Here is a 23,634-nt window from a genome sequence, read left to right as displayed (position 1 = left end):
TCACAGTTAGGAGACTCAGGTTTGCTTCCCGGGTCCTATCTGTATGGAGTTTGCATGTTCTCCCCATGTCTGCGTGGGTTTCCTTTGGGTGCTCCGGTTTCCTCCCACAGTCCAAAGACATGCTGGTTAGGTGCATTGGTGATTCTAAATTGTCCCTAGTGTGTGTGTGTGCGCGCCCTGCGGTGGGCTGGTGACCTGCCTGGGGTTTGTTTCCTGCCTTGCGCCCTGTGTTGGCTGGGATTGGCTCCAGCAGACCCCTGTGACCCTGTAGTTATGATATAGCAGGTTGGATAATGCAAGGATGGATAAAAATGCCTGTAGGTTGCAATTAATGCTTTAATTTAAACAACATTATTCAGGTCAAAAAGCCTGGTCACCCAGAGGCACAATATAGTTATCTCATAGCTTCAGTATTCTGGGTTCAAATAGCAGCTATGTTACGGTCTGTGTTGAGTTATAAGGACCTCCCCATGTCTCCTGTGGTAAACTCTGTGCACTTTAATTTTTCAGATGCATCCAAAAGATTCACATGTCAGGTTTGAATATTGATATGCACTGGCTTCCTTCCAAGGTTGTTTTTTAATGTTTTTTATTCATAAGATCAATTTTTTTTATTTATAAGATCAATTGAGGATATCTTGGCTTTCAGAAAGCATTTGGCAAGGTGCCACGTGAGAGGTTGGGCATTAAACTAAAAGAAGTAGGAGTTCAGGGTGATGTTTGTAGATGGGTGTAAAATTGGCTCAGACACAGGAAGCAGATAGCTGTGGTGTGAGGAACCTCATCAGAACTGGCCGATGTTAAGAATGGTGTTCCACAGGGGTCAGTGCTAGTGCTGCTGCTATTTTTAATATATGTAAATGATTAAGATATGAATATAAGTATCAAGCTGGCTAGGTTTGCAGATGATATCAAGCTAGGTGGATTGGCAGATAATTTGGAATCCGTTATATCATTACAGAAGCACTTGGAAAGCATACAGGCTTGGGCTGATTTGTGGAAGATGAATTTTAATGTACGTAAATGTAAAGTATTACACATATGATGTAAAAATGTTAGGTCAGAATACATATTGGGAGGTCTGAAAATCAAAAGTACACCTTATGAGAAGGATTTAGGAGTCGTAGTGGACTCTAAGCTATCGGCTTCCCGACAGTGATCAGAAGCCATTAAGAAGGCAAACAGAATGTTAGGTTATATAACACAATGTGTGAAGTACAAGTCAAAGGAGGTTCTGCTCAAGCTTTATAACACACTGGTGAGGCCTCATCTGGAGTACTGGGTGCAGTTTTGGTCTCCAGGCTACAAAAAGGACATAGCAGCACTAGAAAAGGTCCAGAGAAGAGCAACTAGGCTGATTCCAGGGCTACCGGGTTATGAGGAAAGATTAAAAGAGCTGAGCCTTTTCAGTTTAAGCAAAAGAAGATTAAGAGGTAACGCGAGGTTAGGTGCATTGGCGATCCTAAATTGTCCCTAGTGTGGGTGTGTGTGTGTGTTTGTGCTGGCGCCCTGCCCAGGGTTTGTTTCCTGCCTTGCGCCCTGTGTTGGCTGGGATTGGCTGACCCTGTAGTTAGGAATGGACGATTGAAGTGTTTAAAATTATGATGGGAATCAGTACAGTGGATTGAGACTGTGACTTGAGTTCATGAGTTCATCAAGAACACAGAGACACAGTTGGAAACTTGTTAAGGGTCAATTTTGCACAAACATTGGGAAGTTTGTCTTTACACAGAGAACCATAGACACTTGGAATAAACTATCAAGTAGTGTGGTAGACAGTAAGACTTTAGGGCCTTTTAAAACAAGACAATGTTTTTTTTAGAAGAATTAATTGGATAGGACTGGCAAGCTTTGTTGGACTGAATGGCCTGTTCTTGTCTAGATTGTTCTAATGTTCTAATTAAAAGAAACAGTCATTATTATTAATCCATCCATTTCCTCCAATTAATTAATCTGGGTCATTGGCATCCCTAGTGTGGGATTATTTTTATATGCTTTAATTTGCACAGTATTAATCAAAGGGATTAAAAGGTCAATTAGGATAACTAAGCCACCTGGGCATGCAAGATAAGACTCAGCAAGCAAGCCATTGTGCAAGGGGAAAACGGGCACAGTCAATCTGAGCTAGGTGTGGGTAATCCTAAAATTGTGGCCAGGACATGCTTTAAAAAACTATCTTGGTGTGGGGCGAAGCTTAGACTCTGGTAGTTTTAAGTCATGCATGTCAGAAAAGTTATGGGGCGAAATACAGCAACTCTAAATCATGTATACTGGAAAAAGTAAGCTTATAAAAGATGTAAGCAATGTGTTAACCAATCATTTTATATGTTAAAGTTGTATAACCATGAATAAAATCATTTTATGTAGCCACCCTAAAATATATAAAAATATCAGCTTCCTGAAAGCAGGCACTCCCTCTTCGAAGAGAAAATAAAGGACTCAATGAACAAGTTTCCTCCTGCCTGGTTCCTGACTCAAAGAGATCCTAATTGAAGTAAAGATTTCTTTCTTTAATATATATCCAGTTTATTCCTTCCACACATGGTTGGATGCCACTCCTTCATAGATAACACTCACCTAGTCACATAATATACATTGTCTCATATAAGGTGAATTTAGTGAAACAAATCTCCTTTTTTTTATATACTGCCTTTCTTCTTGAGCAGGTTTATAAGAACAAGTTGAAATGTCAATTGTTAGCATTTGTTTTTTACAGCTGCCCCGGATCACAAAGTGAATGAGTGGAGGCCAATGAATTTACCTCCTTCAGGTTTACATTTCAGCAGTTTAGTCAGTGGGCTTACATTATACTTGTTTAAACAAATAAAAAAAAAGAACAGATTTTATATAGAGCTATTTTTAGTAAACACCATCTCTACATGCTTTACAATACAAAGATATCAAACTGCTCATCCTGTTTTTTTTTTATCAATGAAGCCAGGCAAGTTATGAGATTAACCTAACCTGCATGTGTTTGGGGAATGGTCATAGTTACAACTTCTTAGACCTCAGCAGAGGACCTCTGAAGCTCTTTTAAGAGTAACCGTTTGGTTCTTGGTCACCTCAGTAACCAAGGCCCTTTTTGCCTGGTTACTTGGTTTAACTAGAAGAGTCCTTGTGGGTCTAAATTTCTTCTATTTCACAAGTATTGAGGCAACTGTGCTCCTGGAAACAGTCTTTGCACGTGGTTTTATACCCTTGCCCTAATCTACACTTCACCACAGTTTGGTCTACTGAGTGTTTTTTGGACTTCATGGCATGATTTTTGCCCTGACCTGCAGTGTGAATTGTGGGACCTTCTATACAATGCCTTTCTGAATCATGTCCAGTAAATTCAGTTTGCCACAGGTGGACACCAATCATCTTCTAGAAAAGTCCCAAGGAGAATTAAAGCAAATCAGAGGCACCTGAGCAGAATTTGGAGTGTCACAGCAAATGGTCTGAATACTTACAGAAATGAATGATTTCAGTTTTTGATTTTTAATAAATTTACAAACCTTTCTGAAAATGTATTGTCAGTCTGTCATTATGTATTATGGAGTGTAGATTGATGGGCAAATGATAAATGTATCCATATAAAATTAAATCAACATCACAATAAAGTGTGCAGGAAGTAAAAGGGTCTGAATAAGTTCTGAATCTGAATACTTTCTAAAGTATAAATAAAAAAATAAAATTAGAAATTACCACAAAAAAACAAGTTTAATGACTTGTGACTGCACACTGGATGGTGTTTGTGCATAACACAGAGGATCCAAAGCCTAGTTGAAATTCCTTGCTTTGTTCTTTTTCTAGGATGAATGCCAACCCTGAAGTACATTTACTAACGATTTACCCTCCGCCCCCATAATCTATGCAGAAGGAATTTCAGTTGATCTCCCCAGGAAACACACTGTTGATCAAAAGGTCAGTACTGCTGACATTTATAGCATGTGATTCAAACAGTTTACTGTACCTCTACTACTGTGTTTAGGGAATAGTCTCTTAAAAGTCTTCCAGTGGAAAATTAAAACAGCTGCCATTATGACTGATCTGCCTCGAAGCATGTTCAAATTATTCATTTTATGCAGTTTCTCTGAATACTTTAGTTCATGCAGTTACAGGGTTCAAGTGCTTTCTTGTTATATTGTTCAACAATATTGGCCTCTGTTACTTGCCTCCTTCCTTGTAATTGGCCAATATGTTTTCCATCACCAAACTTTTTTCCTCTTAAAAATCATTTTATAAAATGTTTCTTGATGTTTGATCATTTGAGATCTTGGGGTTCCATGGTATATTTACTAGATATCTGTGTACCTTCTGCTTCATAAACTTTGTCAGTGTCCTGATACCTTCTAATGCATGTCTTTTATCAAAGTGGAATCAAACATACAGGGTGGTCCAGATCTAATTATGCAGATCCAGATCGTCTTTGATTAATGCAGGGGCGATTCCAGTTCAGCGCAAAGACAGTTCTTCATGTTGTCGGTTCGCACACTTCTCGATGGTCCGGGATTTTTCCGGTGATTTTCTATGTAATAAACTTAATAAGTTATAGCATAATGAAAATTGCATAATTAGATCTGGACCACCCTATAGTAATTATTAATCTGTTGTATTGTAAATCAGGATGTGCACTCTCATTTGATATTGTATACGGTGACTGAGGGTGCTATTGAATGGAAATGTATGTTGGGAGATCTGAACTGGAATCCAGTGGGACTCAATGTGAAAATTGTCAGCACAGGATATTTTCACTCCCATTTGGGTGAGAATTGGCACTTAACACTGAGAAATGTGGGATGACAAATGATCTATTTAAATAAAACGCCAAGGGTTTTGTTTGTCTGTCACACTATTAATTGCAAGCCACTGGGGCTAGAACTTTAATCTTAGCCTTAATCGAAAGCTTATGACATGATAGGAACATGTGGATAGCAGCAACCTCCATGAAGTTATCAGGGTTTGCATCTTTCTTATGGAAACCTGATTGAGAAGGTGCCATTGCAGAAAGAAAAAGAAGAACAACAACATATGTTGAGAGTAAAGCAAATTACAGAAGCTGATTATGAGGTAGGAAGAAGAACAACAGCTCTGGCACCTTCTGTGCCCTTAAAGGGTATTTCTTGAGACTGTGAGGGAAGATGGAGACAAGACTGTTATTGACAATGCTACCCTGTCATCTCGAGGTGGTACTACTTATTTTAGGCGAACCTGAAACTATCAATAAATAGTCAAAGTGTTTTGAGAAAATGGAGTAAGTACATGTACAAAGCACAATAAAAACTGAATAATATAGTGTTATAAAAAAGACCAGCAAATCAGACATTTGGGGCAGGCTTTCACTGGTTTTTGATTCATATAGAAAGGAGCTAACTATTTAGACTGTGTTTTCTTTTTCCAAGTTAATTCCCAGCTGCTGAGATACACCTTTGACACATGTGCATTCATCATGTCTTACTTTATGGGGCAAGTTATCAAACTTAAGGAAACAAAAGTGTCGCTTAAGCAAAATGAGCACTTCAGCAAATGAAAACTGTTCAGGCTCATGACTTCAGTCCAAACAGTCCAAGAAAAAGAACACAAGGATGTGTAAGATACTAGCAGGATCTCATTTAGACTGTGACTAGTATTCTGCCATTAGTCAGACAGTCAGCCATTTTTTTTTTTTTAATTTTATTATATTTTATTAATCCCGAAGGAAATTACTTGGTTTTACGTATACCCTTTGGGCTCAGAGCGCAGGGTCAGCCATTGTACAGCGCCCCTGGAGCAATTGAAGGTTAAGAGTCTTGCTCAAGGGCCCAGCAGAGTAGAATCTCTTTTGGCAGTGACGGGGATTCGAACTGGCCACCTTCGGGAGTCCAGCACAGATCCTTAGCCTCAGAGCCACCACTCCGCCCCTTATTTTCCAACCTGCTATATCCTAACTACAGGGTCACGGGGGTCTGCTGGAACCAATCCCAGCCAACACAGGGCACAAGGCAGAAACAAACCCCGGGCAGAGTGCCAGCCCACCACAGGGCGCACACACACACACATACACCAAGGACAATTTAGGCTCGCCAATGCACCCAACCTGCATGTCTTTGGTCTGTGGGAAGAAACCCACGCAGACACGGGGAGAACATGCAAACTCCACGCAGGGAGGAACCGGGAAGCGAATCCAGGTCTCCTTACTGCGAGGCAGCAGTGCCACCACTGCACCACCGTGCTGCCCATTCTGCCATTAGGTGGAGAGAAAAAGATTTGGGCGATGCCATGCATATAGTAAGGCCCATTTTTACTTTTCCACACAGGCGCTATTTTTTTTATTTATTAAAAAGTTTCATTTTGGCTGAGGTGGTGTTTGATTTGGTTCTCTTCACATGTGCAGCTCTCGCAGAACATAAACTTGTGTCCTTTGTGTAGACAGCAACTGTCTTAGCCATTTGAGCCAAAGGAGATCTAGTTAATCTTCTGACTGAAAGCTCACTCCCCTAGGGCTCTAGAGGCAGGGTGGAACAGTGGTTAAGGTTTTGCACCTCAAACCCTAAAGTTGTGGATTCACACTACTGACACCGATACTGCGTGACCATGAGCAAGTATTTTCACCTGTCTGTGCTCCAATTGAGAAAAGAAAGAAAATAAATGTTTCAAAAAATATTGTTAAGTCACCTTGGATGAAGGGGCCAGCTATATAGTACAATATGTAATAAAATGTATATGTATGATACCATGAAAGCTTATTTTCCCCTTCATGATTTTCTCTGTTTTTGCTTATTCATAATACTTAATTGTTTCTGCTCTCCAAACAAATTTAGTATAATACAAAAGACACCCTGAGTAAATACAATACACATACTGTATTTTAAATAATCATTTATTAAAGGAAAAAAGTTCATCAAAGCCTGCATCACCCACAGCTGTGAAACTGCTCTGCTACGGGTAACCAATGATTTGCTTATGGCAGCAGACTCTGGACAAACCAGCATATTAATTCTATTAGACCTCAGTGCAGCATTTGACACTCCGGTCAGACATGACATTCTACTGTCCAGAATGGAGAACATGCTGGGTATCTCTGGCGCTGCCCTCCAGTGGTCCTATCTGACTGATAGGCAAGAGTTTGTTAGTCTTGGCAACAGCAGATCCAGCTCGGTGCCAGTCACACAAGGAGTTCCTCAGTGCTCTGTCCTCGGCCCTCTTCTCTTCTGTATTTATATGCTTTCCCTTGGCCATATTATTCATAGCTATGGACTGGGCTATCATTTTTATGCAGATGATACTCAACTCTACTTCAATGTTAAAAGTGGAACTTCATCAGAGCTTTCTCAGCTCACAACCTGTCTTCGTGAAATTAAAACCGGGATGGAGCAGAACTCTTTAAAATTAAATTGCAACAAAACTGAAATCCTGCAAATTGGGACTAAAATGCAACTTAATAAAATGAGTTACTTCCAAGTCCATCTTGGTGGTGATCTCATCAGACTTGCCTCTACTGCAATGAATCTCTGTGTCATTTTTGATTCCTCCCGCTCTTATTCCACCCACATAAATCACATTAAGAAACTTTCTTACTGTCACCTCCGTCACATATCCCGTGTTCGCTCCTTCCTCTCCTTTTCTAATGCTGAAAAACTTGTCCATGCTTTTATCACATCCCGCATCGATTATTGTAACTCTCTGCTGGCAGGTGCCCCTTCTAATCTTATATCACAGCTCCAGCTTATTCAAAACTCGGCTGTAAGAGTCCTTACTTGAACCAGCAGCAGCGAGCACATCACACCCATCCTGCTCCGTCTTCACTGGCTCCCTGTGTCTTACAGAATCGAATATAAAATCCTACTAATAACCTACACAATCTTAAATAACCTCACGCCAAACTACATCAGTGACCTTCTCCATCACTATGTGCCTGCCCGCCCACTAAGGTCCTCTGATTCTGGTAATCTTGTTGTGCCCCACACTAATCTACACTCCATGGGTGACAGCAGGGCCTTCAGCTGTATAGTGCCCAGACTCTGGAATGACCTACGGAAATTAATTTCTTTTACAAAACAACTCAAAACTCATCTGTTCAGGAAGGCTTTTAGTTCTACTTGACTTTATTACCCTTCGCTCAGTTTACCTCTCTGTCAAGATGCTCATGTAACCTGAATTTACTGTCTTAATCTTCTTTATTTATTTATTTGGCTTGTACAATGCTATATACTGTATACCCTGTCGTTCTTTCTTATATTCTGTAAGTGCCTTGAGCATGGGAAAGGCGCTATATAAATAAAATGTATTATTATTATTATGTTAAAAAGTAAATCGTTGCCTAAACGTAATACTTGAGCTAGAACTACCTTAATTTCAAACTTCTGTCTTCTTTATCTAAAAAGCCTCATATCATAGACAGACTACAATGATAAGAAAATAAGTAGGTGCATGATGCTACGCATAAATGACAGCTCGAGCTAGTTGGAGTGATTTAAATAAGGCTTTAGTGAAAGAAGGCATTAGTGTTAAATTGAATATCATCACCATTTCTTTTTCAGTGCATTCCAGTATTTATGGAAATTGAGTTGAAATTTTTTTCTTAACAGTGGCTCCATCCAGAATTTGAAGGAATCTAAGGAGCTTTGCAAAGTGGAGTGGACAGAATGTGTTGTGTACATACAGTTAGGTCCATAAATATTTGGACAGAGACAACTTTTTTCTAATTTTGGTTCTGTACATCACTACAATGAATTGTAAATGAAACAACTTCGATACAGTTGAAGTGCAGACTTTCAGCTTTAATTCAGTGGGTTGAACAAAAAGATTGCATAAAAATGTGCGGCAACTAAAGCATTTTTTAAACACAATCCCTTCATTTCAGGGGCTCAAAAGTAATTGGACAAATGACTCAAAGGCTATTTCATCAATTATCAATTAAGCAGATAAAAGGCCTGGAGTTGATTTGAGGTGTGGAGTTTGCATGTGGAAGATTTTGCTGTGAACAGACAACATGCGGTCAAAGGAGCTCTCCATGCATGTAAAAGAAGCCATTCTTTAGCTGCGAAAACAGAAAAAACCCATCTGAGAAATTGCTACAATATTTCAAGTGGCAAAATCTACAGTTTGGTACATCCTGAGAAAGAAAGTAAGCACTGGTGAACTCAGCAACGCAAAAAGACCTGGACGTCCACGGAAGACAACAGTGGTGGATGATCGCAGAATCATTTCCATGGTGAAGAGAAACCCCTTCAGAACAGCCAACCAAGTGAACAACACTCTCCAGGGGGTTGGCGTATCAATATCCAAATCTACCATAAAGAGAAGACAGCATGAAAGTAAATACAGAGGGTGCACTGCAAGGTGCAAGCCACTCATAAGCCTCAAGAATAGAAAGGCAAGATTGAACATCTAAAAAAGCCAGCAGAGTTCTGGAAAAACATTCTTTGGACAGGTGAAACCAAGATTAACCTCTACCACAATGATGGGAAGAAAAAATATGGAGAAGGTGTGGAACAGCTCATTATCCAAAGCATACCACATCATCTGTAAAACACAGTGGAGTCAGGCAGTGTGATGGCTTGGGCATGCATGGTTGCCAGTGGCACTGTGACACTCGTGTTTATTGATGAGGTGACACAGGACAGAAGCAGTCGAATTAATTCTGAAAAGTTCAGAGACATACTGTCTGCTCAAATCCAGCTAAATGCAGGCAAATTGATTGGGCGGCGTTTCGTGATATAGATGGACAATGACCCAAAACATATAGCCAAAGCAACCCAGGAGTTTATTAAAGCAAAGAAGTGGAAAATTCTTGAATGGCCAAGTCAGTCACCTGACCTTAACCCAACTAAGCAGGCATTTCACTTGTTGAAGACTAAACTTCGGACAGAAAAGCCCACAAACAAACAGCAACTGAAAGCTGCTGCAGTAAAGGCCTGGCAGAGCATTAATAAGGAGGAAACCCAGCACCTGGTGATGTCCATGAGTTCAAGACTTCAGGCTGTCATTGCCAGCAAACGGTTTTCGACCAAGTATTAGAAATGAACATTTTATTTCCACTTATTTAATTTGTCCAATTACTTTTGAGCCCCTGAAATGAAGGGATTGTGTTAAAAAAATGCTTTAGTTGACTCAAATTTTTATGCAATTTTTTTGTTCAACCCACTGAATTAAAGCTGAAACTCTGCACTTCAACTGCATTTGAGATGTTTCATTTAAAATTCATTGTAGTAATGTACAGAACCAAAATGAGAAAAAAGTTGTCTCTGTCCAAATATTTATGGACCTAACTGTAAGTGCAGTGACACCTTGTGGCCAAATGTCATTGAACAGACAGCAGCTGAACATGCTATTACTATGTTCCCTTAAAAAGAATAGGTTATAATATGTTCAGAGGTATTTCTTTACAAACACATTATCTGCATTTGCCATCTGAAACTGTTACAAACTCCAGTGTTTTCTATAAATTAAAAAAAAATATCTTGCCTGCAGTGGTGTTTTACAATGGAGGAAATGGAGCACGAAGCACCACTGGAAAATAAAAATCTAAAACTTACAGAATGCACCTCTCTTGAGTGTCTATAGAAGAAAACATGCCTTCTGTGTTTCAGACGCATGTTTATGACAACAAAAGATGCTCTGGAAAAAGTCATATTCCTCGTACTATTTCTCTTGAGGTAAGAATACGTTTTCTATTTGCTTTGTGCGAGTTTCCACATAGATACAGAAATAAATCAAAATGATACAAACCATGCGTCATGAACAGTTTATTGCGATTTTGTTGTTTAACTGGAAACCACTCCCCAGGTGGGTGAAACATTATTAAGTTATTTTACAATGTGTGTATACTGTAATGTCAAGACCATACTCAATAACTGTCTTGACTTAAAAAATGGACATATTCAGTAAGTTTTGAGGCTTTTATTGACTTTATGCCTTGTTAATTCTAATGTTCAGTGCCAGTGTGGACAAGATTTTTTTTTAATTTATAGAAATCGCCGGATTTTAGGACACAGTTTTGCATGTTTGTGAAGAAATAACTTCAACTTGAAAAATACTGAACTCATCCTTCAATATGTCAAAGGGTCTGCATTTTACTAAAAGTAATTCATGATTTAAAAAAATACAAATAATCTAAGTTGCACAGTATAGTCCCCCTATTTTAGGTAATGCAGACATACATAAATCTATCAGTGCAAGAAATCAATACTTCACTAGCAAGATATACAGAACCTGAGGGGGCCGCCAATGTGATAGATATATTACAAACAAATCATTGTTTGCTTTCCAAGTCACAAGATTATTTTTCATATACAGCTGTGTCACAAGTTCCTATTTCTTCTCAAAACGTCTGTGTCTTCATACTTCATCCCAATACAGAGAGCTAGCTTGACTCTTTAACCTCTTTCCATTATCTCCCTTTATCCAGTTTGAGGTAATTAAGGGCTACAGCATATTCTGTTACCATTAGGTGTAAGACAGGAATTAGTGGTAGGGCACACTCACACATGCACACATCCACAATCAGTTATACAGGACCAGTTTAGAGCTGCTATATGCTGTATATAAAAATGTAGGCACCCTTGCTTAAAATGTCTGTTACTGCGAATAGTTAATTGGGCAGAAGATGAACTGATCACCAAATGGCATAAAGTTAAAGAAGACAAATTTCTTTAATACTTTATAAGCAAGACTACTTTTTATTTCCATCATTCACAATAATGAAAAGGGCCTGAAGCAAAAATGTGGGCCCCCCGACATGGTCAGTACTTAGTAACACCCCCTTTGGCAAGCATCACAGCTTGTAAACACTTTTTGTAGCCAGCAAAGAGTCTTTTCACCCATTCGACCTTGAAAAAGGTTTCTAATTCTGCAAGATTATTGGGCCATCTTGCATGCACTGCTCTTTTCAGATCTCACCACAGACTTTTAACGATGTTTAGGTCCAAGGACTGTGAGGGTCCATGGCAAAACCATCAGCTTGCACCTTTTGAGGTATATCGTTGTAGATTTTGAGGTGTGTTATGGATCATTATCTTTTGAACTTCAACTATTTAACAGATGGTGTGATGTTTGCTTCTAGAATTTGCTGGTATTTATTTAAATCCGTTCTTTCCTCTACCAATGACCTGTTTCCTGTGCCACTAGCTGCAACACAAGACCCATGCTTAATAGTTGAAGACATGTTCTTTTACTGGAATTTGCCCCCCCCCCCTTTTTCTCCAAACATGCCTTTGCACATTGCAGCCAAAAAATTTCTATTTTGAATTTACCAGTCCACAAGACTCGTTTTCAAAATGCATCAGGCTTGTTTAGATGTTCATTTGCAAACTTCAGGCGCTGAGTTTTGTGGTTGGGAAACATGACAGGTTTTCTTCTGCTAACTCCACCATGAAGGTCTTATTTGTTCAGGTGTCACTGCACAGTAGAACAGTATACCACCACTCCAGGTGTACCAATCCTTGGAGCACCCCTGTGCTTGCCTGGTGCACTATTGACATTGGGATGCTCCAATCAATTGGCCGCCAATTGAAGTTGGCCGGTTTTCACTAAAAAAGTCTCAAAAAGAGATGATCAGAAGAATGGACGATTACAAAACCCAATATTTTTGGCCCCTGTTTTTCTAAGCTTTACAGTAATTTACTCGTAGTGCTCCTCATGCAAAGTATTACAGCAGTTGAGCCAGCGTGCCTCTTTTTTTTTTTTCCTTTTCTAGCAAACTTTCTGCAGTGTCAACAAAGACCAGCCGAGTGGAAGCTAGTTTTATCAGGGAACGAGAGGTGATCGGTATATTAGCTTTTACGTTAAAGAAAGTGGAGTAATAAACTGAACACAAGTACTGTAATCTGAGAAGTCGTCCTGTGCAACTAGACAAACAGCAAGAAAAGATACTTTATTTTGTCCTTTAAATTAAAATGAACATCACTTGAGTTTGGGCAGCTGGCTTGTTTAAAATGCAGCAGCTTACACTTTTGGAAAAAGAAAAGATAAAGATGCAATTACTGCTTAGTAAACAATAGGGTTTTTTTTAAAGATGTGTACTGTGTTTATTATTTGTTGCTGTGTGTCATACACAGTTTTGGTTAGAAACAAGTATTACATAATTAAAATGGTAAGCCATATTTTACTATTATAAATATAGTACTGTAAATGTATATTTTAACAGCAAAAATCTGTAGTGCAATTAATGATTTAAAATTATTGCAATGTAGATGTGCATGTATATTTTACACTTACCGTATATACTCACATATAAGTCGGGTCTTGAAACCTGAAAAATCAATCATAAAATCAGACCCTGACTTATATGCCAGTTCAAAAATGCGATACTTAATTATTTTTTAAACATCTTCATGCCTCCTCTAATCTCACATCAGTTTCTCAAACGCATCAAATTTTGTTGCAGCAGCGCAGTTACCAATTTCTTTCGCTACTTCAGCAATGTTTAATTTAAAACCAGCTTCATATTTTCTTCTGATCGATAAAGGTGTATGAGGGTGTGAGATACAAAAAAACACAAATCAGTGCAAACATCGCTTCGGAATAGTTCGGTATTACTGTGTGGTCACGTAGGCACAATAGAGAGAGAGGGAGAGAGAAAGAGAGGTTAGGAGAACACGCTGATACAGAGCATTGCCGCACCCTCATAGAAAAAAAAGGCCATGTGTTCTGTGGTTACTCTCTCAGGTGGGCGTCAGCATATCATAATTCCTTGTACCAATAGCGTGAGTTTTCCGCATTCGACTTATACAACCGATGTTATAAAATACCAGAAATTATATATGTACTGTATATATATGTATATACTGTATTTATATTGTGAACTTGAACTCGGACACAGACAGACGGACATCGTTGGATCCACCACACACTGTTTATTTACAATAACTATTTACAGTTAGTCAGGTGCAGTCCCCAGTGCCTCTTGCACCGTTCCCCAAAGTCCAGGCCTCACAGTTTCTATGCCTCTCTCTCTCCAGCTCCACCTCTCTGCCACCCAACTTCTGCCTATGACTGGAGGGAGGCGGCCCCTTAAATGGGAACCCAGATGGGCTCCAGCTGCTTCCCGGCATTTGTTTATAGCCACACCCCAGTGTGGTGGAAGTGCCGGCTGCGCACCCGGAAGCCGTCCGGGTGTCCCCTGTCATCTTCCCTCCAGCACTTCCTGGTGTGGCGGAAGTGCTTGGCTCCCGGGATATTTAGGCACTGGGGCGCGGCCACGGGTCCCTACAGGGCTGGGCTTCCAAGCCCTTTACCCGAGGCCCCCAACATAACCAGGATGGACGCCCCTTGCGGTCTGGAGGAGGCACAAGCCCTCCTCTGGTCCTCCTGGCCGGGCTTCAGCCCCGGCCGGGGACCACTATATATATATATATATATATATATATATATATACACTGTATATATATCTATACTAATAAAAGGCAAAGCCCTCACTGACTGACTGACTGACTGACTGACTCATCACTAATTCTCCAACTTCCAGTGTAGGTAGAAGGCTGAAATTTGGCAGGCTCATTCCTTACAGCTTACTTACAAAAGTTGGGCAGGTTTCATGTCGAAATTCTACACGTAACGGTCATAACGGTCGATAATGGTCGACAACGTCCGCCATATTGAACTTTCTTATTTATGGCCTCATCTTCACGAAATTTGGTAGGCGGCTTCCCTGCGCTAACCGAAACCAATGTACATACTTATTTCGATGGTATGACGCCACTGTCGGCCGCCATATTGAACTTTCCGTCACTAATTGTCCAACTTCCCGTGTAGGTAGAAGGCTGACCCCATCTTCACGAAATTTGGTAGGTGGCTTCCCTGCACTAACCAAAACCGATGTACATACTTATTTCAGTGGTATGACGCCACTGTCGGCCGCCATATTGAATTTTCCAAACGTCACTAATTCTCCAACTTCCCGTGTAGGTAGAAGGCTGAAATTTTGCAGGCTCATTCCTTACAGCTTAATTACAAAAGTTAAGCAGGTTTCATTTCGAAATTCTACGCTTAACGGTCATAACGGTCAACAACGTCCGCCATGTTGAACTTTTCATATTCATGGCCCCATCTTCACGAAATTTGGTAGGTGGCTTCCCTGCGCTAACCAAAACCGATGTACATACTTATTTCAGTGGTATGATGCCACTGTTGGCCGCCATATTGAAGTTTCCAATGTCACTAATTCTCCAACTTCCCATGTAGGTAGAAGGCTGAAATTTGGCAGGCTTATTCCTTACAGCTTACTTACAAAAGTTAAGCAGGTTTCATTTCGAAATTCTACGTGTAATGGTCATAACAGTCAACAACGTCCGCCATGTTGAACTTTCTTATTCATGGCCCCATCTTCACGAAATGTGGTAGGCGGCTTCCCTGCGCTAACCGAAACCAATGTACGTACTTATTTCGGTGGTATGACGCCACTGTCAGCCGCCATATTGAACTTTACAACGTCACTAATTCTCCAACTTCCCGTGTAGGTAGAAGGCTGAAATTTGGTACTTATTTCGGTAGTATGATGTCACTGTCGGCCGCCATATTGAAGTTTTCAACGGTCTTTGTTACTTATGGGCCCATCTTCAAGAAATTTGGTACGCGGGTTCCCAATGCTAACTGAATCCTACTTACGTACATATATACGTCCATAGCCTGCAGCTCGATCACCGTGTGAGGCGGCATTGGGTCCCCCATCCCAACGCCTCCCACGTTGTTGGCTGCCTGCCTATATAAGGCCGTCCGTCGCTCCAGTCTCTACATTCCCTTCCTTGCTTCGCCACGGGATTCACGTCTCCCTGCTGATAACTACAGCCTTTTTATTTAATCCACGGCTTCTCCGCTGTTTTATTGTTCATTTATTACAATTATAGTTATTGTGTAGGTATTTTAGACTTACTTTACATTGTTCAGGTAGCCATTTCCTTTATCATTCCAACCGTACCCGCATTAACATGTCTATCGAGGTGATCACCATCGATCAAAGAACTGTCATTTACCGAGTGGTTTCCATGCCCAGAGATGGCACCTACCTTTTCCATTCTCTTTGTTACATATTGCACGGCCATATCAGGCTCATTCTTGATATCCGGAGGAACATTGTTTCTTATGTATTGAATGACAGGGACAGGTTCAAGGTGTGGACTGATGACGGTACAGGAGATAATTATACTACACAGGAGCACTAGAAGAGTGAAATGCTTAAGCCCTTCACCTATACATCTGCATGTGAGTTGATGGCTGCCGCTGAATTGTTCGGTTGTTGCTTTCAAGTGTACCGAAATGGCCAAATACTTTACACCTTTCAACAACCACCAATGCCTCTTAAACATCTTAGATTGACAGGTGATGATTTCAGTAGTGGACACTTTGATGTTTATGAGTGTTTAAACTCTCAAAAGCTGGATGTGAAGTTATCGATGAAACCGGTTGTATGCTTACAACGCTTGACAGATGCCGAATGTCACTTCAACACAAGTCCTGCAAATACTGTCGTAATTGAAACAAACCATGAAACTCAAACCGATTATGACAGCAGCAATCCAAGCTGTGAGATTTGAAACAAGATTACTGTTCACATGGCCAACTGTACGTTGCATGCTCAAGAGTAAGCTCAGCGCACAGCTTGGTCATATTACAACCGGAGGGTCGAACTGACAATGTGGTTTACAAGGAGATCCTTAACAAATAATTATTGGTATATTTTCCCTCAGTTTAAAAAGGTTTACTTTTCTTAATAAATATTTTAAGGCAGTACTTCGCCTCTGCGAAGCGCGGGTATTTTGCTAGTATATATATATATATATATATGTATATATATATATATATATATATACTGTATATATATATATATATATATATATATATATATATATATATATACTGTATATATATACAGTAATCCCTCCTCGATCGCGGGGGTTGCGTTCCAGAACCCCCCGCGATAGATGAAAATCCGTGAAGTAGAAACCATATGTTTGTATGGTTATTTTTATATATTTTAAGCTCTTCTAAACTCTCCCACACTGTTAACATTATTAGAGCCCTCTAGACATGAAATAACACCCTTTAGTCAAAAGTTTAAACTGTGCTCCATGACAAGACAGTGATAACAGTTCTTTCTCACAATTAAGAGAATGCAAATATATCTTTTTCTCTTCAGGAGCAGAGAATTTCAGAGAGAGAGAGAGAGAGAGAGAGAGAGAGAGAGAGAGAGAGAGAGAGAGAGAGAGAGAGAGAGAGAGAGAGAGAGCAAAGAAAAGCAAACAATCAAAAAATCAATACGTGTGCTTTTAAGTTTCCCGTGGCATTTTTTAGAGGAGCGTCAGTATCTTCTAAGCAAACAGCCCCTCTGCTCACATCTCCTCTGTCAGGCGCAGAGAACGTCAGAGAGAGAGAGATTAAAGCAAACAATCAAAAAATCAATAAGTGTGCTTTTGGAAGCACCGCGATAAAGGGGCATTAGTCCGTATTCACTAGGCAAACAGCTTCTGTGCAAACAGCACCTCTGCTCACACCTCCGTCAGGCGCAGAGAATGTCAGAGAGGGTGAGATAGAGGCAGAGATAAGCAAACAATCAAGCACCGCACGGCAAACATATCTTATAGCATTGAGGAGTTTTAGTTAATATGTAATACATGCTCTGATTGGGTAGCTTCTAAGCCATCCGCCAATAGCGTCCCTTGTATGAAATCAACTGGGCAAGCAAACTGAGGAAGCATGTACCATAAATTAAAAGACCCATTGTCCGCAGAAATCCGCGAACCAGCGAAAAATCCGTGATATATATTTAGATATACTTACATTTAAAATCCGCGATAGAGTGAAGCCGCGAAAGTCTAAGTGCGATATAGGACATCAGACTGGGCCGAAGGTTTACCTTCCAACAAGACAATGACCCTAAGCACACAGCTAAAATAACGAAGGAGTGGCTTCACAACAACTCTGTGACTGTTCTTGAATGGCCCAGCCAGAGCCCTGACTTAAACCCAATTGAGCATCTCTGGAGAGACCTAAAAATGGCTGTCCACCAACGTTTACCATCCAACCTGACAGAACTGGAGAGGATCCTCAAATCCAGGTGTGAAAAACTTGCTGCATCTTTCCCAAGAAGACTCATGGCTCTATTAGCTCAAAAGGGTGCTTCTACTAAATACCGAGCAAAGGGTCTGAATACTTAGGACCATGTGATATTTCAGTTTTTCTTTTTTAATAAATCTGCAACAATTTCAAAAATTCTTTTTTTTTGGTCTGTTAATATGGGGTGCTGTGTGTACATTAATGAGGAAAAAAAATAATTTAAATGATTTTAGCAAATGGCTGCAATATAACAAAGAGTGAAAAATTGAAGGAGGTCTGAATACTTTCCGTACCCACTGTATATAGTTGTTAGAGAAATGGTGGAAACTGTTTTTAATTAAGCCTTGCTTCAGAGAGGTACATTACAACCTAAACAATATGACAGCTTGTAATTATGAGAAGCATTTTATTTTATGCCATATATTGCATATATATTGTATTGCATATATTGTATTTTGCATTTATTGTATATATGTATTATGGATAAATATTTTTATTAGATAAAATATGTATTTCAAGGACATTTTATTTATTTTGTTATTTTGTGGTCTCTGAACAATAAGCCTACAGAATTTAATTTTGTTGATAAAAAAAATTAACAGTTAACACCTGTGGTCTATAGTTTAATTATAAAAATATACTTTAATGTAGGACATACAACTTTTATTTGTCTGGTTATACAGAAGATTAGTGTAACAAGTTTTTATAGGGATAAAGGAATTTAAATTAAAAAAAAAAAATCAGAATCGGTACCAGAATTGGTCAATCAAGTAACATGAAATTGGTGATCGGTACTGGCATTAAAAAATCTGATCAGAGAGAGTGGTAAGGAGGATATTTTGGTTGACCATGTCAGAGGCAGAGGAAAGATATTACAAGATGAAGACAGATGGCATGTTGATAGTTTTAGCCATCATGGTGGAAGGACTCCTCTTGAAGCCTGACTGATTAGGATCAGGCAATTTGTAGGTTGTAGCATTTGAAGCTAAACTACCATAGGCAGTTAGATGGGATTAAGGGAATATGAAGAATGAATCCCTACTCACCCTTACTGCATCCTGTTATATTCTCAGCAATCCAATGATGCATGGCAAAACAAAATACAATATTATGTGTATGGGGGAAACCTAAAATTCCCAAAAATCAGTCAGTAGCACAGGAATGTGGTGTAATTATCTAACTATCTAATCTGGTTAATCAGTTTGCCAAGTGGTATTGTGCAGAGTTGATGGAATGTGTATTTCTGGTGTTTATTCTATAATTGTGTAGATGACTTCAGTAATTTATTTTCTCCACTACAGGAGATTTTCAAGAGACAACAATGATCACATTTTTCAGTTTTAACAGACTTGTTCATAAAGAATTTGTTCCTCGTGAACAGACTGTTAATCAGTGACATTACTCTGAAGTGCTGAAGTCTACACGAAAAAACATCCAGTGCAGTCACACACGCAAACCTGTATTTTGTACCATGACAGTGCAACTGAACACACCCCTTTGGCAGTCAAAGAGATTTTGAACAAAAACAGTGTGCTTGGTACTTTGCATCTCTTGCTCCCTAGACTTCTTTTTATTCTTGAAAATAATAATAAAATTTAAACTCAGGTGAAGAAAATTTGCTTCTATTGGAGAAATCCAGCTAAAATGAAATGTTTCCAGGAAGTGCTGGAAGTGGTAGAAGTGCTGGAATAAGTGTATTGCATTTCAAGAAGAGCATGCTGAAGGTGACTAAACAGGAACTGCTGTAAGTTTTATACTAAAGATTTAAAACATTGCTGGGATTTTTTAGATTTTTCCTCATATATTATTGGGTAGCAAAATGGCACGAAGGTTATTGGAGCTGTTTTACAGCACCAGAGTACCAGTAGTCTTACAACAGTCACTGTCTATGTGGAGTTTGCAAATTCTCTCCATATCTCTCCTGGATTTTCTGCAGATACTCTAGTTTTTCACCCATATCGTAAAAACTATATAAAAATAAAACATATGAAAGAATAAAAGGAAGTGATTAACATTTAGAAACCTTTAAGCTGAGTAAAAAATAACTGTCCAAGGAACCCTCCCCCAACACACACACGCACTTTCACTTTAACTCTAGTAGAGTTACACGATCAGAACTTGATGGCTTTTATAATTCACATGGCAAATCCATTTCTGCTGATGGAGTTCAGACCTTGGACCTCAAAGTCAAGCAATTATTTCCTTGCTTGTTACATTTTAACAAATAAATATTTTCCTCTTCATCCCACCTAATAACTTTTTTTTACTAGGCTAACTACAAATTCACTAACTGTATGCATTCACCTAAACCATCCCATTATTTTAACTCTTAATATTCACTGGAAAAAATAAACTAAGTTTCCTCATTATGAAATGCTATAAGTTGAAAGAAAACAAGCAGTGACCAATATTACAAAGACATGTGAGAACAGCAGCAATTTCTTTATTCGGCTTTAAAAAGAAAAGTACACTTAAATCTGAAAGAAAAAAACTGCTGAGACACATATACATCTCTAGGAATAAACGGTACATAACAGGGTGTTGGCAACCCTGGACCTGGAGTGTTATGGCAATTGTAGTTTTTCATTTCAACAGGTTTTAGTTTGAGATTTTCCATTTTTAATTGAATTGTACTTTTTGTTTAGTATAATACATCAGCTCATTTCTGTGTTGACTGCCTTTGAAATGATCAACTTTTCAGGATTATGATATTAAAGACATTGATTGTTATAAAGTCAATATAGTGTCCATTTCAGTGGTCCTGGAGAGAAGCAGAGACCACTTATTCATGATGGCCACAGTGACTAACAGTTCTGTACTGTGATTCACAGGCTGTAAAGGTACATTCTTTTTAAATTAAATTACTGTTCAACATATTTATTACAAACTAAACATATTTATTACAAAAGTATAAAACTGATCAGTAATATTTCTTTACTTTGCTTGACATTTGCATTACGCCTTACGAAAAAAAAACAGATTCAGTAGTTAAAAACAAAAAACCTGAAACTAAATATATATATTTATCAAAGAGTGCATTAGGATGTCTTTTAAACTAAAGATCAATATAAGGCAAATTGTCACGTTTTTTCTTCTCAAACATTTTTACCAAGATATTTGAATCAAGTGCAATTTTGTTTCACATTTCATTCTTATCCTTCATGTTAATACAATAAAGCAGAAACACTTGTTGATTACAGTAATCATGTTGGGAAATTTGTTATGATTTTATCTTGTCTAATAATGACCCCAGAAAATCAAAATAACCTTATGGTTCCATTAAAAATGTAACATTTACCAGATAGCTCAAATAATATGTGATGATCACAACAATACCCAGAGGAATGTATTGCTTGTTTCACTTCTTACTTTTAAGTGCAATTATTCACACAATCCTGGCCACTTTGGAATACATGATAGACACTGACCAATGGGAACATGATGAGGGCGCCAATGAGTGAACCTGCCTGGATGGCCACCCCACACCACAAAAGAGCAGCATGCCCAGCTGAATGCAGCAGACTTCCAACAACCACCTTTAAGTAGGAGTAGATGGCGGTGAACACAATCCAAGAAACCACCTAATGGGAAGGAAAGCAGTGTTTAGGTTAAGACGTGTTTTGAGATAAATACTTTTTCAAGTATTTTGCAGGATCTCTAAAATACTAGCCTGAGGAATGCTGAATTACATTGCATTTAAATATGACAACTGCCAAAAATCTACACAAACACATTAACCCAAACCTAAAATCTATTACTGGTTAATGGTCTACCCAGACGGTATTAGCATTGGTACAGGTATTTGTAATCACCTGTGTCTTGGTGGCTACATCCACACTAGCGCTGCAACTAATGATTATTTTGGTAGTCGACTGATCATTCAATTTTTTTTTTCCGATTAGTCACGATTATTTCATGCCTGACTATTTTGATGCCTGCAACATGTGGTTGCATATCCTGTTCTGGGCTCCAGTGCATGTCTTACCTTATCTACTCACGTCTGTCCACCTGTGAATGTCACCCTGATGTCTCTGCATTAACATGATTAAAATTAATAATAATCAAATTAAAATAACAACCAGTGAAACATATGAATTTGAAAATAATCAGATGTTTTATATTAGTGTGACCATCGTAATAAAAAAGAAATACATTAAACAATACAAACTAAAGTGCACATAGTCTTTAAACAAAGAAAGTGCATTTAACTTATCCAAAAATGGCCACTGGTGTGTCTTAAAATCCAAAAGTTTAAATAAAGCTTCAATTCAAATAAAATAAAACAATAATGTATAGTTTATAAAAGATTCAGTTCATATATTCCTGATTGCAGTGCAGGAACATGAGCATTTCGACGTGCTCTGGTGTGAGGCTGCCTCTCTTCTTTGAGACAATGTTCCCAGCTGCTGAGAAGAGACGCTCAGAGGGAGTAGAGGTAGCAGGAATACATAAGAATGATTTTGCAGAGAGAGAAAGATGTTTTAATCATCACATTATGAAGGAAAAGTGTTGTAGTTTATCACATCATGTACTATATTATGCCAAAATAAAAAAAATAAAAATACTAAAATACTGTATGTAACAAGCTAATTACTGCCAGCACACCGGAGCCGAGTATATTCGGAAAAGTACATTCGTTGAACGTCACAACTGGCTAGAGTCAGTTTCCAGTGCAATTTGGAAGCATGCCGAAGCAGAGTATGTGCGGCGACATACATTCGGCAATGTACATCCGTTGAACTCCACAACCGGCTAAAGTTGTTTCTCAGTGCAATTTGCCAGCACGCAGGGGGCAAATATATTTGGTGACGTACATTCTTTGAACCACGCAACCAGCTATATTTGCTTCACAGAGCAATTTGCAAGCATGCCGGAGCTGATCAGTCAGTGCCGTATATTCGTTGAGCACCCAGCTCACGACCACTGCGGGCCCCGGCAGAACAGCAGAACCACTGTCTCTGGGATTCAGCCGCTGCACTAGACGAGCCTGCAATCATCAGCGTTTACCTCTGTGTGTTTGCGTGCAGCCAGTTCAAGTGCAGTTGGCTCGGTGATTTACTGAATTTCATCAATGACTTCATTTGCATCTTGAACTTATAGTAATAAATTGTTGCAGTAGTTTTTTTTTTTTTTTTTGTAGTTTTTACAATTCATTTGCAGTGTGTAAAATGATCAGTGTTGCAGTATTTGCTCTTTGCATGAAAATAAAAAAATACGTGTTCCGTTAAAATTTCACATTTTCGTTGTGAATTGTGACGTTTACTTAAAAAGTGCAGCTAAAAAGTATTTGGTGTCCAGGGATGCATTAACCACTAAGTATGTGTCGGTTTAAGGGTTAACTATCATTGTCAAAACCTTGATATACACATTATAGTACAAACATCAACGTTAACACGTGACACTAACTTTACTCGCTAAAACTTACCTCTCGAGAGACGGCAGCATCACAGGTCCAGGATGCTTGCGTTGGTAGGACTGTGTGCGTCTTGACAAACGATAACAAACGATACTGCCCCCAGCCGTTCATGTAGTGCACTGCAGTTACAAAAACCAATGTGGTTCTTTGTGACTGGAGCCTCTATTAAGGGTTCTGTTTATGACGCGTCGACAATAAAAAATCTG

The 23,634-nt window shown here is 39.0% G+C and overlaps 1 protein-coding gene across 1 annotated transcript in view; it reads right to left on the bottom strand.

The window, feature by feature from the left end:
• Positions 1 to 20,422: 20,422 nt before the first annotated feature.
• The window catches only part of slc52a2 (solute carrier family 52 member 2), a 48,516-nt gene continuing 45,304 nt past the window's right edge, over positions 20,423 to 23,634 (bottom strand). The window contains exon 5 of the mRNA XM_039737386.1: positions 20,423 to 21,593. Coding sequence (XP_039593320.1) covers positions 21,384 to 21,593 — 210 coding nt within the window. The 3' untranslated portion in view covers positions 20,423 to 21,383. The remainder of the gene's footprint in view (positions 21,594 to 23,634) is intronic.

The sequence above is a fragment of the Polypterus senegalus genome, chromosome 15 (genome assembly GCF_016835505.1).
Source record: "Polypterus senegalus isolate Bchr_013 chromosome 15, ASM1683550v1, whole genome shotgun sequence".
Lineage (NCBI taxonomy): Eukaryota > Metazoa > Chordata > Cladistia > Polypteriformes > Polypteridae > Polypterus > Polypterus senegalus.
The sequence above is the reverse complement of the archived record's forward strand: the minus strand, read 5'-3'. Positions and strand labels throughout refer to the sequence as shown.